The 18,530-nt window shown below is 36.9% G+C and overlaps 1 protein-coding gene across 6 annotated transcripts in view; it reads left to right on the top strand.

Annotated features, from left to right (window-relative positions):
- PLEKHA7 (pleckstrin homology domain containing A7) overlaps positions 1–17,889 on the top strand; it is a 131,688-nt gene extending 113,799 nt beyond the window's left edge. For 5 of the 6 annotated variants that reach the window (XM_026850380.1, XM_026850379.1, XM_026850381.1 and 2 more), the window contains 10 exons: positions 95–203; positions 1,279–1,517; positions 1,949–2,137; positions 2,407–2,524; positions 3,363–3,442; positions 3,834–4,034; positions 7,115–7,267; positions 9,643–9,776; positions 10,616–10,758; positions 16,380–17,889. In XM_026850380.1, coding sequence (XP_026706181.1) covers positions 95–203; positions 1,279–1,517; positions 1,949–2,137; positions 2,407–2,524; positions 3,363–3,442; positions 3,834–4,034; positions 7,115–7,267; positions 9,643–9,776; positions 10,616–10,758; positions 16,380–16,402 — 1,389 coding nt within the window. In that variant the 3' untranslated portion in view covers positions 16,403–17,889. Of the gene's footprint in view, positions 1–94; positions 204–1,278; positions 1,518–1,948; positions 2,138–2,406; positions 2,525–3,362; positions 3,443–3,833; positions 4,035–7,114; positions 7,268–9,642; positions 9,777–10,615; positions 10,759–14,537; positions 14,647–16,379 lie in introns of all 6 variants that reach the window. The other variant, XM_026850384.1, reaches the window with a different exon arrangement.
- Positions 17,890–18,530: the final 641 nt, after the last annotated feature.

The raw sequence follows: 18,530 nt of genomic DNA, 5'->3' as shown, positions 1-18,530 counted from the left end.
GGTTTTGGTATCAGAAGAAGCAGCAGCTCATAATAAATTAAAAATGAGATATAATTGATTTTTTTTTCTCTTTTTCTTTCACTACAAACATCAGGAGAAAACGCAAATACAGAAAGACTTGTGGAGAATTGAAGACGTTACAGCTGGTTTGAGTGCAAATAAAACGAACTACAAAACCATAGTAGACTCTATCAAGAATCCAGGTAAGGATAACATAATTAAAACTTAAAAAATATAGAAAGGCGGCTGAATCTTTGGGTCTGTGCAGATAGTCTAGAAGTTTGTTCTGCTGTAGAAAATCCACTTAATTCTGCTACAAGAGAATCTCTGTTGAATGAGCACATTAACTTGGTATTTCTTTGATTGAGGTGGCAAAAAGGTTTTTTGTTGTTTGTTTTCACATACTGACTGCACTAAAATGTAACAAGCCATAAAAAAGGGAACGATAAGAACAAGAATAATGGGCTAAGTTCTTCAAATTGATGAAGGAGTTTGTCACATGCCCGGCTCATACCACTGTAGTATCTATTCTGCATTCTGTCCAGGAGCTCCAGTCTGTGTTCTTCTCTGCCTTCCCCCACCTCCCCTCCCCTCCTTGGATGCTGCCCAACTGCCCTTGCTGCAGTTGCCTTCCCCCTCCCTCTTCAGGCAAGTGTTTCGTGGGCAGAGCAACAACATCAGCAATGGAAAGGAGTAAGGGAAAGTGTGTGTGGTCTGCATTTTAATAGCTTTATTATGTTTCAAAAAGACCTAATGCATTGGGATAGCAAGAGACTGTTAACGCCTACTGTAAATTCACTTTATATTTAAAGTATCTTTGCTTACCTTTTACATACAGAGATAAAATAGTTCTGAGATGGTGAGATCTTAAATAAAATAAGGCTATGAATGCTTAGCCTTGTCTAAATCTATAGGCATCTTAAGGAATCTGTGGCACAGGGCCAGATACAGCCCTATGTACTGATTTTGTATGACTCTCGGGCTTTTCCTTCCTTTCCTCCCACTGCCCTCTCCAAGGAATTTTACTGGATGATATGAAAGTGGGTGTTCTTATTTTTGGCCTGAAAGACTTGCTTGATCCTCATAAAAAAAATGTTTTTCAACTCTGCTATAATGTTACAATCAAACATTTTAATGTCCAAAAAAACCCCTGTTTGTATTCAAAGCAATGTGCAGTGTTAGGGCTGGTTTATGAAGTCTAAGGATGTTAATTGCTATTCTTATGAACATTATCAATAAGAAATAACATGTAATACATTTGCATTTTTTTTCCTCTAGAGAGAAAAATAGTGCCTTCATTTTCTCAGTCTCCAGTGCCTTCCTTACCAGCTTCCCTCACAACTGCGGAGGGCAAACTTTCAGTACCACAAAGCCCTCCTCCCAGTCCGGTTAAATCCCCTCTGGAGGTTAGGCTGTATCCACAGCCTTATTTCCAGGCCAGACTGCAGCACCAAGCACAGCAGCTGAAAAAAATCGAGCCACCTCTTCAGTCGCCCATTAAGCTCAAGCCAAAGGTTGTAAGTACTGCTCTTGTGAGATTCATTCACCAGTGTTTCCATTTCTGGCAGAAACAGTGACAGTTTCCTCGTTACAAAGTGCACCCAGTGTGGCGGCACAACAGGGGGACACTTAAGGTGTTTGTGTAGAAACTGCACAATAGCATGTACAGGAGAATACATGTGCATAACCTGGGGCTTTACATACAGTAGCCATATACTGGTTTAGAACATACCGACGAGCAGCCTTCCTTGCTTATGCTTTGTGGTTGATTAGTTATTTGCTTTCTTGGGGCTTGTTTAGTCTTTAAAGCCTCAAGCTCCTGGCTTGGACAGAGCAGAGCATGCTAAAGCAGTCACCAAAAACTCATATCACGTAATGAACTTTCAGTCAGTTTACGCCAGATTGTTTTCAGATTGTTTGCCAAATACTTGTGCTTTCCTGTTACCAGGAAGATGAAGCACCGCCCAGACCTCCTCTCCCTCAGTTGTACAGTCCTGATGATCAGCCACCAGCCGTCCCACCTCTCCCGAGAGAAGCCACTGTCATCAGACACACATCAGTGCGGGGCCTGAAACGGCAGTCAGATGAAAGAAAGAGAGACAGAGAATTTGGACAGTATGTGAATGGAGATTATAGGGTGAGTGCTCATACACCTATACACCTGCACTTTAAAGATATGTGAACCTATAATAAAAGATACTATTGTCTGTAAAATATAGACACCTCTAGGTCTTGTAATAAGGAAGATATAACAGCAGAGAGATAGTAATGGCAGGGAGAGATCCGTGTCGCATAATAATGAGAGAGATATAGTAATCCAGAAACAAAGCTTTAGGATTTGTTTTAAGATTGTTAAGACTTGCTGTCTGTGATTTCATTTGAGCTGATGAGTATTTTTCTATATAGGTGGAACTGCGCTCATACATGAGTGAACCAGAACTAGCAACAATAGGTGGTGACCTCAGCCAACCTTCCAGTGGTTTAATAAGCTCTGACAGTGGGTACCAGACATTACCTACCCGTGGTAAGCCAGGAATTTATGTAGCTGATTTTTAACAGTGCTGTCTGTATAGGAACTTCTCTCTCCTAGGATTTTCTGGAGATGGGTCTTTATCATATCATTATTTTTATATTAACTATAATGTGCTGTGAAAGTCTAGAGATTTTGTGCATTTTAATGGTGCCATTACAGACAACCAGCCTTTTGCAAAGCAACTTAATGCATAATGCTTTAAAAAAAGCATAGCAAAACATGAAATCTGCTATTAGAATGTCTCCTATATTCAGAGTAATTTTTCCTCTTACTTTGTGCAATCTTCTACAAACTCAAGGGTTTTTTTTAAACATTGAAATGAAAGTGATAAAGAATATGAATGTAATGCCCCCAGACACTACATGTGACTTGAGACTTGATCCCCATTGTGCTACAGTCCTGTAACTGTTTCACAAATGAGGATAGAGAGGTTATTTGGGAAAGAGCAATTAATTTCTTAGCCATTCTCTTCTTATTGCTTTCCGTTCTTACTGTGAATGTTAAAGTTTATTTTTCTTCATACAGATGTGATTATTTGAACAGCTTATCTACTGTTGTACAGCTGAGTTCACCCCACACCTCATTTAATATAAGCTTCTCAATTATTGTACATCTTTCTGAATTTTGATCAATAGTGACCTGAAACACATTACTTTTGGCTGAAATGAATTTCATGCCTCTCATGGTCTTCTGAACTGCAAAATCTGAAACGTGAGCTAAAATAGTAAGCAGATTGCCGTAGAAAAAGCATGGTAATTTAAAAAATGTGACACTTGTCTTCATTTTGTCTGTCATTTGGTTTTAAAGCATTCTCTTTTTCTTTATAAAGGTTTATCTGGATCAACTTCCAGGTTGCACCAATCATCTACCATTTCATCATATGCAACACTACGAAGGGATAGGTCCAAGGTAAGTTTTAAATGAACATCTGAAGGCAAATGTCTGAACTGTTCAAAACAGTTAGGTCCAGAATGTATTTTGCATAGCAAGAAGTGGGACTATAGTAGCATGGGAGAGGACCAAACCTGTGACCTAATAAAATCTCCAAGTTTTCACTTTCTTAAATGAATCAGGATCAGACAGACAACTTTATTTGAAATAGATTTATAAAACAACATTTAGAACAGAAAATTAACCCTACTAATAGAAAATACAGAGTTGAAATATGCAATTTAATGCAAAAATAATAGAAAAAAAATATTGATTTAGTAATAAGGTAGGAGAAAGAGTTTACTTTTTGAATACTACTTATAAAGTATTAATTACAACATGTGTTTTGTGTGCCTTGTGAATTCTGCAGGAGAGACCAAAGAGTGCCTTGGAACGTTTATACTCTGGAGACCACCAGAGAGGCAAGATGAGTGCAGAGGAGCAACTAGAACGAATGAAGCGACATCAGAAGGCATTAGTTCGTGAACGCAAGAGAACTCTTAGCCAAGGAGAAAGGCAGTCTGTTTCATCTCGGTCTTTCATCAGGCCCATTTCTGCAGACATAGGCTCAGTATGTTAGATATGCCTTAAAAGGACTAAACTAAAAATATCTTTGGATTTTTTCTTTTCCTAGCAAGCACTTTCACTTGAGTGTGTGTGATGCTTCTAGTCTAATTATTATAAATTGGTGTTATACAGTATAAAATGAGTTCAGAGAGTGTGAGTAATAGATGATTTTTTTTTTTTACTAGTAGTTATGGTATATGTAGCAGGTTCAGCAGGTAAGTTGGTCAGAGGTTGGTGTGCTGAGTGGAGATGTGAGTATATTGGAGTGATTTCAGAGACATGACTGGTTTTTATTGGAATTGTATTTAGAAAGTGTAAGAAGCTTGTACAGTTTTAAAACTGCTTCACAATGGAATGGGCCTTTTAGAATGTTCTTAATCATCATGAGTATTTTTCTTTTTAATTCATAAATTAGGCTGCAAGATAGTCATGGTAATATCAGACCAAGGTGGTGTGCGTTTGTTATTTTTTTAAAGAGATGATAAATGGATAATCAGTTTTAAAATCTAATCATGCAGATTAGAAATTTATGTAAGAGCTAATGTATTTTAACTGATACAAATTCTTCTTTAAAGATCAAAATGTAGAATATTCTAATAAGGCTCAAATTTAAGCTGCTGAAGAGAAAGATTTTTTGTTGTGTTCTGAGATAAAATGCTGTACAGAGGATAAGTTTGTAATTATACATTTTGGATACTAACCAAAGCAATTCTAATTGGTGAAGTTACCCAGTCGCTCACTTGGTGCTAAACCAAGATTGTACTGTAATTGCACTTATGCTGTGGTCTTTTAATTTATTTTTTATTTGGTCCACTAGAGCTTTAGAATGATCACCTTGTTTTACCTAATTCATTGCACAAGATCTCTTGCTTTTAGATTTGTCACTCATCATACCTAATGCCTCTTTTTTTGTTTGCTTGTTTTTAATTTGCAGAATTTTGTAGCTATTTTAAAATTTCTAACTGGACTACTCAATTTTTACCAGGCTTAATTGCATTTAGTACATTGTGTGTCAATTGCTAGCATTAAAAAAAAGTTTAATATTCAGCCTTTCATTCCCACTGTTCAGTAGCACTAATTTGCAGCCAGTTATTTGTATTTACTTTCCCAGTAAATACGAGTGCACTATTTGGAGACATTCATCTATTTTGTCTTCTGTTTTGCAATCACAAGTTTAATAAAGATAGTGCATAATATTTTGGAACTGTAGAACTATAGTATCACTGTTATTTTCATATTTTAATTAGAAGTAGTAAATCTGAGCTTCTTATGTTGCCTGACTCGCATAACATACACAAGTTGAATTTAAACATTTTCGTAACACTCCTTATTAACATCTGTGGCAAACACTTTATCTATCAATTGGGTGCCATCTTGGTCTTTTTCTTGCTGTAAAGAATGAAAATAGAAACTTTCAGCCCTAGCAATGTTTTGTCAAGGTCACCTCTTGTACTATAGGGCTTCGATACGCAAAAAGCATGTTTGATAGCACAATTACTTACAGCATTACAATTATTTAGCAGCCAAAATGGCAAACCATTAAATGTACAATTGAAGTGCTGCTCCGTATGTAACATTTGCTTTAAACATACATTGTATGTGTAATTCTTAATTTTTAATTGGTCAGCTCTCAAGTGTAGTATGACATTTTAAGTGTTGATCACAGTAGATGAATTCATTTGTTATATACGATGCCTTTTTAATGTAAAAATCGCAACATCAAAGCCAATAAAAATACTGCTTCATAAGAATGGTTTGATGTTTTTCTTACCTATATATCATAACTTGAAAATGATTCTGTGTATTTAAAATATACTATGTCAATCAGGCCTGGTTCGAATATGAGTAGAGGAATGAATTTGGAGTACTCGTATGAGAAAACATTTTTTTTTTCTCTTTTAAGTTCTATAAAGAAACATCCTGATTTTTGATATAATTGCCTTTTAGCTATTTAACTTTTTTAATATACATGGAATATATGTATCTTCTGAGTGAATATTGAGAGCTTGTGCATGAATAGGTTTAAATTAGATATATTAGTGCAAGTAGCATAATGAAGTTTAATGAACTTGCACATCAAGTTCAAACTTCAACCAAAATAAGCCAGAAACTTGTAACAGAAATACTGGAGATATTTTAAGAAAAATATAAAGCACATTCTCCTACTGATACCCTCAAATGCTTGAGGAGATAATTTTTTTATTGTTCTTTTTGTCCCTTCTTTTTTCCACTGCCTTTAATATTGTGTTTCAACTCTGTATGGTAAAGTTGCTGAGAGCTGCTGAATGGAATGATGATGCAACTGAACTTAATTTTTTGAACAAAAAAGTGTTGGTAGCATTCTTAAGCGTGAGTTTATATGTGGCTGTGCTGCATGTAGTTGTGAAGGAGCTACTGTGCAATGATACTGCAACTCCCAAATTATGCTGCTTATTTACCTTGTAAAGACAGAATGTGAAAGCTTTTTTTTTTGTCTTTGCAGGTAGCTAGATACTGCTTTTAGTAAAGTCAGAAGAGCTTAGAAGTTACTAAACTATTATTTTTGAATTTAAGACAATTAATGCTGTTACATAAAATATTATCAGCTTTAAACACTAGGTATTATTCTAAAAAAAGATATATCAAATTTTTCACGTTGTAATTCTCAACCTACAGTATAAATACCCTTTCTGCGCAGAGATTCAAAATCACACAGCACGACCTGGTTAGAATGCCTAGGATGAGTCTGTCAGTCTGTAGACTCGCTTGCATTGACATCTGTCCTTCCAAAGGTGTTTGTGCTTAGCTAGTTTCATGTTAATCGGCATTTGTGAAATTGTGATTAATACATTCGTTAGAATTTAATACTGCTGAACGTTACCTGTAAAATTAAACAATACTCTCAAATCTGTGCAGCAGAGCTAGAGATCAAATCTCCCAACCATATGTTCTAACAGTTGTATTTTCTTTTTCCTGTCAGTTAAGGGGTTTGCTCTGTGGATTCTTTCAGCAATATAGCATTTGCAGCAGTAGTAATGTACATTGCTAAATGATAAATTTGGCAGTATGGTTGAATGCTGTTAATTGTTTTGTATCTATTACCAGTGGAAGCGAGAGCAAGAATTTGATTTGCAGTTACTTGAGAGGGCAATTCGTGGAGAAGACAAGGATGAAAATGAATGGTTAAAAGTTCAGCCGGTAGCAGTGACAGAGACAGACCTGGAGCCTCAAGACTATGATTTAGACATCAGCAGAGAGGTAACACTCATCATTTTTTTGCCTCTTATTCTGTGCTCCAAAATATTAGCTCAAGTTTTAGGTAGTGAATTCTCATATTTTCTTTCAGAAGTTAGCTGAGGGTTTGAACTAAAAAGGGTCTTTTGGGTATGGAAAACTGACAGCCTGGCACTTAGAATCTCTGTATGGCTCATGTTCGTATTGTTTGAAAAAAGGAAACAACAATGAAGGAAAAGTTAGTTCCCCAGAGCTACCTTATTTTTCATTTTGACTGACCAAACATAGTAGAGAAGAGAGACCACTGCTTTATTCCGATCAGAACAGAAAACACCTTTTTGTCGTCTTTTCAAGTGTTGGTTGGTGTTCCGGGCCCTAGATCTTACCGGTAAAGTATTTGTTTGAAATGCGATTGAGCCATCTGGTGGAAAAGAAAGTATATAGCAAGTGGAAGGATTTCAGGAATGCTGCATTGTGTAAAAGGCCATGGTAGATGGAAAATTAGTAAAGTGACTAATACTAATTAGAATAGTAAGCACCTCTACTATTCTGCAAGCTGTTGGCAATGAACCATTTTATAGAGAGAGGTATTTGTAAGAGGTTGAGTCTCTGAGTCATTATCTGTTGATCTCTATAATGAATGTATCTTTCAATTAATATTTGTAGATTTTCTACAGAAAATGCAGTGCTCCTGAACAGAAAAAATAATTCTGTTGTATTACCTTTCCTTGTTGCACTCTGCTATTTAATTTTTTTTTCCAGAAAGCCTCCCAGGCTAAGGAAATCACTTTGTACATCCAAATCAGCGCCCTAAGCCTAGGGTAGGAAACATTTTTGCTTGTAGGCATTGCAGTCTTACTTCAGAGTAGCTAAAGCAGGACTGAAGCTCTGGATGTAAAGCTTCTTTCTCAGGTTACCCAGGTTGTCCTTTTCCATTTCGTGTACCCATCCTCTTCACCTGGCAGGCACTTCTGTACCTGAGGTATTTCTGTGCCTCATAAGGAAATGTACTTAGTTGAGTCTTTAAGGCCACTAAATCTGCTGTTCACATGATAACTGAGTGAGTTGTTCTGGAAGTGGCAGGAGAACCCATCTAAGTTAGTTATAGTATGGAGATAGATATATACACTTTAAATAAAAAAAGAGAAAATATGTATGTATAGCTACAGAGCTGCAAAGGAGCTGGATTTGAAGTTAAGGAAGTGTACTGGAAAATGAAGGTTTTTCAGGAAGCATTGACTTGAGTTTACTGAGAAGGAAGTTTAAAAATTTGAGGTTGTGATTTCAATGTGGTTATGAGTGCCAATGACTGTATTGTATGCTTTGGGCCTATGATTGCCTGCAAATTAGAGCCTGATCACTGGGCGTGAGGTCAGGCCACTTTACATATGCCATTGAATTAGTGTGAACTGAATTCAGCAGTGAAGAATTTAGGATTATTTTTATTTAAAACTTTGAATCTTGAAAACTCATCACCTCATGAGTGTTTTAACAAAACTCCAAAAAGGAGAAGAAAGAAAATAATTGTTCTCCTTTTACTTATTTATTCACACATCCTCTATTGTGCTTTTCAGAAGCAGTCTGTCTGTAGAAGCATTCAGGGTCCATTTGTAAACTGAATTTTCATTGGGTGATTTAGATCTCATGTGGAGCAAAGTTTTCCTACAAAGAAACTGATTCTAACAAAAACTTGTTGCTAGCTTTTGTACAATCATATGAAAATTTTCAATCTACATAATCATGTGCATGCAGTGTGTTGTTACAGTTGCACAATGCTATTGTATTTCTGGATCAGTTCCCTAGACAACTTTTGAACACCTAGGATTTCAGATTTTATAGTCCAAGAATTTCCTAATACGATTACAAACTGCTGGTTTGTTGTTTGGGTTTTGGTTGTTTTTTGTTTGTTTTTTTTTTTCTCCACTGCTCACTGAAGAAGATCATGCAGTCTCAAAAGAATGATATCCTAGATTAAAACTTCAGGTGATATTTCCTTTCAGTTGTAGGAAGTCCTCACTGTCATGACATAAATATTCTGACATTAAAATCTCAGGTTGTCCAGTCAGTCTTGTAGTGGTTGCTTCTTCCCTCTGTAACAGCTTTAAGTAGCGTCCTCCGTTGGACTTTATGCCTGAGCTGAAAAAAGTTCACTGTTGATTCTGACTTATTTTGTAATCCCTTTAATGTTTGTTCGATCTATCTTCTAAAGTAAAATGAATCAGAGGGAAAAGACACTGTTAAAAGGGCATCAGCTTATATCCAGGGGGAGTGTTTAGCATCAGGTTCATGTATTGGCTGTGAAAACCCATGCCTTATTCTTTTTACTGTGTTCTTCCATTGAAGAGAATTTTTTTTAAAAAAAAATTGAGATAAACTTGATGCTTGCTTGCTTTCCACAGCTATCAAAACCTGAGAAGGTTGCAATACCCGAACGCTATGTTGAACTGGAGCCAGAAGAGCCTCTTTCTACAGAAGAACTGGCAGCAAGGCAGCGTAAAGCAGAAAAGATCAAGAATATTCTTACTAAATCAAGGTCAGTTGTTTTGGGGTTTTTTTCAGATCTTATATATAGGGGCTGGTGTTAAACATTGGGAACTAACTTCATAAAACAGTCTTAGTTCCTATTTGAATTATCTAAATGTAGCTTGTGGCTTTTAGAAAATGCCCACAGAACTTATGTAGTATACTTAAATCTCCTTTTAAAAACAGGGTAAAAGAGATAATGACAAATTTTGTATATGTCCATTTTCTTGTACAGAGCATCCTAAAATAGTAGTGAGTCCTTACCAAGCAACTTGTAGATGAGAGTGAGGAGGAAGGAAAGGCACAGATCTGGCCAAAAGCAGAAAAGAAGTCAGTGTGAGAAGAGGCTCTGTTGCCTTCAGAAAGCTGAAGTTCTGAAAGAATGCTTTTGGCTACTTACAGCTCTGAAACATTCAGTTTCAAGAATTTGATTACCTCAAGTATCTGCTGTCTCTTTGGGAGACAATTAAAGAGGCTGTGCCTGAGTACCACGAGGTATATGCCTTTTCCTATGGGCACTAACAAGAAATTTTGTTAACAGCTTCAAATAAACAGTACATTTTGATAGTGCTTTCATGTAAACGGTGTATTTACACCAAAGGACTTTCAGATATACTTAAGGCTATGCAGAAGTTGTGACTGAATGTGTAATGGCCTCATCCTTTGTCACTGTATGCTGTAGTCATTCACATACAATATCTAACACTACTTTAAAGAACGTCAATAAAATACAGAGCTTGATAGATGAGATCTGAAAACTGCTGTATGAATTCAAGCTGGTTCTTATCTGCATGGTGGATTCTTCTTCATGTTTGAAAATGTTAATGTTGTTTTGCACTTTCCCACTAGTATGCACAATCTACAGCCTACTGTTGCCCAGGACAAACACAACTCAGTTGATTTAGATTCACAGCTGCAAGAGCAGGAGCGCATCATTACCATATCATACGCTTTGGCTTCTGAAGCCTCTCAGAGGAGCAAGGAGGTAGCAGGTAATACTTAGTTATTTACAAAATAACAGCTATTTCTTACCAGCTTCTAAAGTTGCAGGGTTGTTGCTGAACCCCTGATGTAAGAGAGAGTTTTAGTCATTCATATTCAAAATAGCAAAAAGTGTGTATAGATAGCGAATGTATAGAGACTGAAGATTTATGTTGAGTGTTTGTCCTCCAGTGGACAGGGTGAAGGGGACAAAATACTATGATAAGTACATTCAGAGCTTGGAAACTTGCTCTTACTAATAGTACTAAATAATTATAATCTTCAACGAATTCCCTATAATTATATTAAGTGATGTATTTCTATATTCATTTTTGAAAGTAAATTAATCTGTGACTTAAAAAAAAATCAAGACAGAGGGATTTTTAATTTTTTAACAGAAGGATTCCCTGGTCTGGTGATTGAGATTAGAGTACAGTCATTTGCAGCTTGAGCTGTATGACAACAGGCTGAAAAAGACATTGCAAAATGGGTATTGGCATGTTTCTGTCTGGTGACCAAGATTAGAGGTCAGAGCAAGACAGCCATGCATAAATTCTGCTTGATGCCTGGAAATTAATAGATCCTTTGCAATATGTTACTAAAAGTGATAATTTCACTCTTGATTGCTTTATAGTTGAAATAAGTAAGAACTGTCAAGAGATTTGTATGACACAGTAATACATGCGGCAGCTATTCTAGCACGTATCTGACTGGCCATTTATAACTGGCACAGTTCACTGTTCCAGTGGAGAATGGAAATAATGGAAACTTTAACCATGATGGAGAAAAAATGTGCACATTTCTCATCTGAAGTTGACACTTTAAACTTATGGCACTTGTGACAGAAACCCTGAAGACCTTCCCATTCCAGGCAGATTATTCAATATCCAGCTGCATAACATGCATCTGTAGTAGCAGGCTGTTGATTGAATGTGGCTCTGTACTCACAGATGCAGTGGCAGCTAAACCTGAGGGAAATGCGATTTTTTTGAGGGGATGTCATGCATTTTCAAGATACAAATCTTGAGACTTTGGAGACATTCTGTGGGTAATTTAACTGACTGGAAGGGATAAAATGATCCACTGAGGAGGCTAGACAATATAAAAAACAAAACAAACAAAAAAACCCCAGAACTGTAAAATCTTGGGAGCACTGCCTTCAGGCATCTGTGCATCCAAACAGCTTCTCCACAGGCAGTCTGGTCCCAGTTCTAGTAACCAGGTCCTTGTAACAGGGACTCGTGCACTTTGGTTATGGGGTGGGACTTAGTGTCTCAGGAGATACGAACCAACGCAGCATTTTGCCACAGGCGTTCTAGCTTCTGGGAACAGGTAGCACCGAAGCCAAGATCAACGAAGATGAACACAGCCCATACTTGAAATGATTCCTCTGTGTCAGTACAGTAGCAGAGTGCCTGCCATACTGAACAGTCTTCATGTGGCCGGTTACCTTACTCCTTGGTGTGCGGGGAGATGCAGTAACTGAAATATGTTTGATCTTTCTATGTTGTGTAGTGATTGTAGTAGCTATGGTTTCATTACTACAGGTTTTTTTGGTTTAGATTTTAATTTTTTAACTGTAATTATTTCAGAAGTTTGATCGCCACATATTCATAGATATACATAACCGCAGAAATATTCTTAACTCTAGTTGTCCCCGAAGAGGGAATTAAAGTGTGTATTGTCACCAGAATGTCTAAATGCTGCTTGAGAAAATTTGCAGTCAGTTGTGAGATGATTTTTAATTTTAATTTTCCTTGTGAAGTATAGCAGCTAGCTCTTTTTGTCTTTCAGACGCTTAAAAAACCCCTAACATAGTGGTCAAGGACTTGATTCTCTAAGGAAGCCCAAACCTTTATGTCCATGTGCAGTTTTCATTGCCATATTTGTACCTCCAATATTCACTTCTTTTAACGTGTCCCTCTTTGATTTCAGTTATTACTGACTCCTTTCAAAACAAAGACCTTCCAAGGAATACTAAAAAAAGCCAGCATGGTTTGGGTTTGACAGAAAATATAGAAACCATAAAAAGAGTTCAGGTTTTTTAGTTACAGCCTATTTTCTGATGATCTAAAGTGATGTTCTGATTTAACCCCAGCTGGCAACTAAGCTGCACACAGCTGGTTGCTCACTCCCCCTGCCCCCAGCGAGACGCAGGAGAGAATCAGAGGGGTAAAAGTGAGAAAACTCATGGGCTGAGATAAAGACAGTTTAACAGGTAAAGCAAAAGCCGGGCGCGCAAGCAAAGCAACACAAGGAATTCATGGCCCCCTGCCCATGGGCAGGCGGGTGCTCAGCCATCTCCAGCACGGCCCGGCTCCATCACGCGTAACGGTGACTTGGGGAGACAAACGCCACCACTGCGAACGTCCCCCCCTTCCTCCTCCTCCCCCAGCTGTACGTGCTGAGCATGAGCCGTCGGGTGGGGGATACCCCTGGGGTCAGCTGGGGTCAGCTGTCCCCTCTGTGTCCCCTCCCAGCTCCTTGTGCACCCCCAGGCTGCTCGCTGGGGGTGGGGGGAGAGGCAGAAAAGGCCTTGGCTCTGTGTAAGCCCTGCTCAGCGGTGACAAAAACATCCCTGTGTTATCAGCACTGGGTTCAGCACAGATCCAAACCACAACCCCATACTAGATGCTGTGAGGAAAATTAATTCTATCCCAGTCAAAATGAGCACAACTGATTAAAAAGAAAAGCAGTTGGTGGTTTGCACAGCTGATTGTACCGTCTCATGTATTTTAACTTTACAAATTACTTCATATTCTTAGTTTTATGGTTTGATTTTTAAGTATGGCTTGTCATTTCCTCCTTGTTTATGAAGCAGATCTAAAACGTAAAGGTCTGGATTTTTTACAAAGATTTGATTATGAGAAAGACTGCAAAGCTTAACTTTCCCTACTTTTCAGGGGGAAGTTGTGTTAAGATGCTATGATAATGTAAATCTCTTACAAATTGTACATTTATCTAATCCTTTTAAAGCAGCATTTTATTGCTCCTCTGTTCCTTGTAAGAAATTAACCTTCTAAATGGCAATCATGCCAAGAATCTGAAAGATTACAATCAAATGTAGGAGTGTCAAGAAGTCATTTCCTAAATTGTATGTTTTGGAATTAGGTCTACCTTTGCCCCTCCAAAATGTAAAAGCAGAATTTAAGACTGAGTTTCAGTCTGCTTAGTTTTATGATTATTGTCTCTAATGCTTTACCTTTATTCTGTTTTATAAACAAGGATAGTTTTAATCATTATATTATTTATCTTGAAGTTTCAATCTGAGATCTCAAAATGTATTTACAGTATCATGCACTGTACTAAGCAAAATGCTATATGCATCTGTAAATCTTTTTTTGGATAATATTTCTATATATTACTTTGTTTCCGCTCATTGGCTTGCAACAAAAGGAGTACTGAAAACCTGTACAACCTCAGTGAAACCTTGAAACCAAATTGGCAAATACAGGTGCTATTCCAGAACTGCAGTTTTGAGAGCAGGGCTTGATTAGGGTGTATCGGTGTTGTGTGCCTTAAAATGTTCCAGTGAAACGTCATCTTAAGATCGATTGTCCATATTCTCATCAAAATGGGAATGTTAATTTGCATAAATTATGCAACTAATAGTAAAAACCGCAGGTAGAAATGTTGTTGTTTGAATTGTGTTCTATGTAACTAAAATAGTGTAACACCTCATTGCATTACTAATCAGGTTTCCTATTCACATGATAGAAAGTTAAGGTGGCTCTGTTATAATGTGAATGTTTGATTGTGCACCCTAATTCCTGTATGTGATCCCTTCTAGCTCAGCAGTTGACCTATCCATCTAAAGCACCCTCACCTTCTGTACCACAGCCACCTCACTCCCCCTTAAGCAATGGATTTCACTACACATTTGTTTAAACACCTTAAAAGTAAGAACTAACTGCTCTCGGCATGTATGATTTGCCATTGTACCTTTGCTGTGGCTTGCTGAATTTTAACGTTTTGACTAAACCGAAATTAGATCCATATGAACGCATGCATCTATTTTTCAGAAACCTTTTATTCTTGTAAAGATTGCTTCTAATGAGCTAACATGTGGGCTAATAAAGTCTTTAAATAACTGCTGTTGCTCTACAGATAAGATGCTTCCATAATCTTACTGTGGTGAAGGATAGAGGTATCTGTACTCTCGATAGCATAGGGCCAGATTTTCAGCAGCAGTTTGTACTCCGGTGGCTAGTCTTGTGTGCTCCTGCGGCTACCGTAGGGATGTGTAGGTATTTTTGCCTGCGTGTGGCATATACTGTTGCTGCACAAGAGAATCCAAAGTGCAAAGTTGTATAAGCAGGGGGTTCTTTTATGGGCTGGTGTCTCATACATGAACAAACATCAGAGTCTTAATTGAGGTGAGCTGAAAATTTGGCCCTTTATAACTAATTCTCCAATATCATGTTTGACTCTTTCATACCTTTGATGTGTTTTTCATTTAATTGTGTTAAAAGACGACTTGATTTTTGTCTCAAATTAGGGTATTTTGCCATTTCAACTATTAAAATTATGAACATTTAATTGTCCTTATAAAGAAATATGTATCATCCCTTCCCAGTAGAATTTTCAGTCTTCTCTATTTGAAATAAGAAAACCTGTAAATATTATGGTACTTAACAGCTAAGTGTACCTTTAGTTAAGACACTCCCCGTGCTTTCATGGTTTCCTTTGAAATTATTCTCACCTTTCTGCTTTCCTTTGGCCTAATTTTATTGCCTGATGTTGCGCAAAAAGATAAAGCATAAATGAAGTAGGAAAAATGGTTGACTGAGTGAAGACCTCAAATAGTGTTAATCTTTAGATACCTTTGTTTTTATTCTCATGAATCTGAGTCAAATATCTGTGCAAAAAAAATGAAAATCTCAATAAAAATGAGCACAAACCAGAAAGGCAAAAATGAGCAGTGACCTGCCTTCAAAAAGGCTTGTGAGAAATAACAAATTTACATCAAGAGAGGTGTATAGACATTAGGGAGCCTCAACAGATCTTGATGGAAATAGCTGTTTGCTGTTCTGGTTCAGTTTATCTTTCTGAGAACCAGATTTTACCATCTTTGCTGTGTCTGAATAACACTTGAGTCTACTATTATATCCAGGGAGATGCTGGTTGATTATCACTGTCACATGAGGTCTTTGTGCGTGAACGTAGTGCCCATGCGTGGCCTCAGGAACCCAGAAGAATAACCGTATGGTCCTAGGCTATTAGAGTTGAGCAGGGGGCTTGGCCCAGATGACCTTCAGAGGTCCCTTCCTACCCTAACCATTCTGTGATTCCAGACTGATTTAAAAACATCTATCGCATGCCTATATAAATATACATACATGTGTGTGTATAGATATATATTTATATATATACATATATATTTTAAAAAGCCTTACATTTTCTTCAGGAAAATTATCAAGAAAATAATTGCAATAACCAGCAACATGCAGGGGACATGGGAGTTTAAGCATCATTGGCATTGTGAGATAATTGTTCACTTAATGTGTCTCTATGAATTGTTCGTTCTGTCACACTGCAGAGGCTTTAGTTAAAGTTTCCTGAATGTGCTTAGTGCTTGGCATTAGTGTATTCACTTTAATATTTAACCATGTTTTATTTTACTTCATGCTAGCCAAAGCAGTAAGTGAACACTGACATAAGACTCAAAGCAAATCCCACCTAGTGATGCCGCGTGGAAGAAAGAGGAGATTCATTACCGGCTTTCTGTGAAGACACTCATCACCTGATGACATGTTCTTCTGGAAATACCTTCAGAGAATAATAGGGGGATTTTCTATGAAAATGAAGAGAATTGAAAATCATTTTATTTTTACTTCAGTTTAGTTCAGATTTTTTATATGAATAAATGGCACTTTTAATAAACTCTGTAAAATACTGACAATGTATTTTTAGGACAATATGGTTTAGATTTTTTTTTTTTTAATCAAGGGCTGAATTCATTTTGAGAGAAGCTACTTGCATAGATCTTAAAAGATGCTCTTACTTCCCCCTCAGGCTCAGATGCACAATGTAAAGTTTCATGAAAAAAATGTAAATTTGAACAAACCTAGAAGCACATTCATAGGGTATGAGTAGAGCTAATGCAAGAGAGAGGTTTGCCGAAAGGGTGTTTTGGATTGAGTATGATTGTAGAGTTACTCACCCACCCTCTTGCCCATTAAATAATACGCTGAAAGGAACTTTTAGCTTGAATTTCTAAATATCAGTAACCACTGTATAGCTGAAACTTTCCATGAAAGCCATAATGAAAGCCAGTTTTAACTCCTGTTTCCTTTTTTAATCCCATGTGATTAACTTGCTGGTATCAGTTCACCGTAAACTAAGTTGCTCTTGACCGTAGTGCTGTCCCCTCAGCAACAGCTAACAAATCATACTTTTTTGAAAGTTGAGATGTGGAAGAAGAAAACTTCTAACTAAAATATGTGAACTAAGCAATAAAAAAAATATAATAGGGTATGTCATTTTACTAGTAAATATGTATTTTTCTTTTGATTTTTTTCCAATAAACTTTACAATATGATATATTGACTAGTATTTATCCTGGAGACAGCAAAACTAATGTGGCACCTGCTAATTTCATATGTGTATTCACCTGGTGCTTAACTTTGCCAAACTTAGAGAAATTCAGTGTTTTACTCATGTATAGGGCAAAGGGTGAGGTACTTAAATAAGGAGAAAATAAGATTAAATGAATTGCTGCAACTACTTTACTTGAAAAAAAACCTGTGTATGCATTGAATACAAGACATGCAAAAGTGTCCCTTTATGTAATTATTGGCTGAGTTCAGCTCTGGATGAGAAATGACTGAGAAATACTTCCGCAGTATTTTGTGAAACCACTAACTTGTTCATTTGCTGTATTCAAATAATAGCTGTAAAAACCCTTGAAATTGACCTTCAAGTTTCAGACTTTAAGACAAATCATATTATATTAACACTATACTCAGAAATATTCTTGAAAGTATATATTTAGCTAATGCAATCTATTTTACCTCAATACTGCCAGTATCAACTTAAAAACCTTTTGCCAAAATAATGATTTATTTTTGCCTTTATAAAAAGTTTTGAAAGCATAAATGAATATTTTGCAAGAAAACATTAATTTAAATAAAATGTAACAGTTTGGAAAATGGTATATGTACAGATTAAAATATTAACATAACTGCCTCCTATTGCCTCTGTCTTGCCTGCTCTTTTGTCGGCATCCATGTGGTTGGAAATGCAGAGTCGTTTGTGCTGTTATCACATTTTGCTCTTCTTTGGTTCAAGTGCTGTTGAAGTTCCCCAGTTTTGCACTTCACTGGGATTTGGATCAGCTTCCCCCTACCCCAAAGCTTCTGTTTTACTTTTTTTAAAGAAATGTTTCTTAGCATTTGATTAAATCTGTCTTTATTCTTGAAGATTTGTCAGGGTTATCCCCTAAACAGAATGACTACACTGCTGTCCTTTCTGTGTCATAAATACATATGTTTGTCTGACACATTCTTAGCTCTTTAGTTTCTGGTGAAACAAAGCATCAAAAGTAACTTCAATTTAAAAAAAAAAAAAAGGAAGCCCCCAAAACCTGGAGCCCTTACCTGGTAACATGTGTGCAGTATGCGATTGAGGTGTTGCCCAAAGAGAGGGTGGGTGGGCAACCAGCACAGCTGTGACATCAAGTGCCATCGGTTTGATGGAGAACAGTGGAAATGTTTAACCCTTCTGAAACTTAATCTCTAGAACAAAACGTAAAGAAGCAGTTAGAAGTATTTCTGTGGCTTAG

This window comes from Athene cunicularia (assembly GCF_003259725.1).
Source record: "Athene cunicularia isolate RWA chromosome 5 unlocalized genomic scaffold, athCun1 chr5_part2, whole genome shotgun sequence".
In the NCBI taxonomy this organism is placed as follows: Eukaryota; Metazoa; Chordata; class Aves; order Strigiformes; family Strigidae; genus Athene; species Athene cunicularia.
Note: the sequence above shows the minus strand (reverse complement) of the source record. Positions and strands in the feature narration are given on the sequence as shown.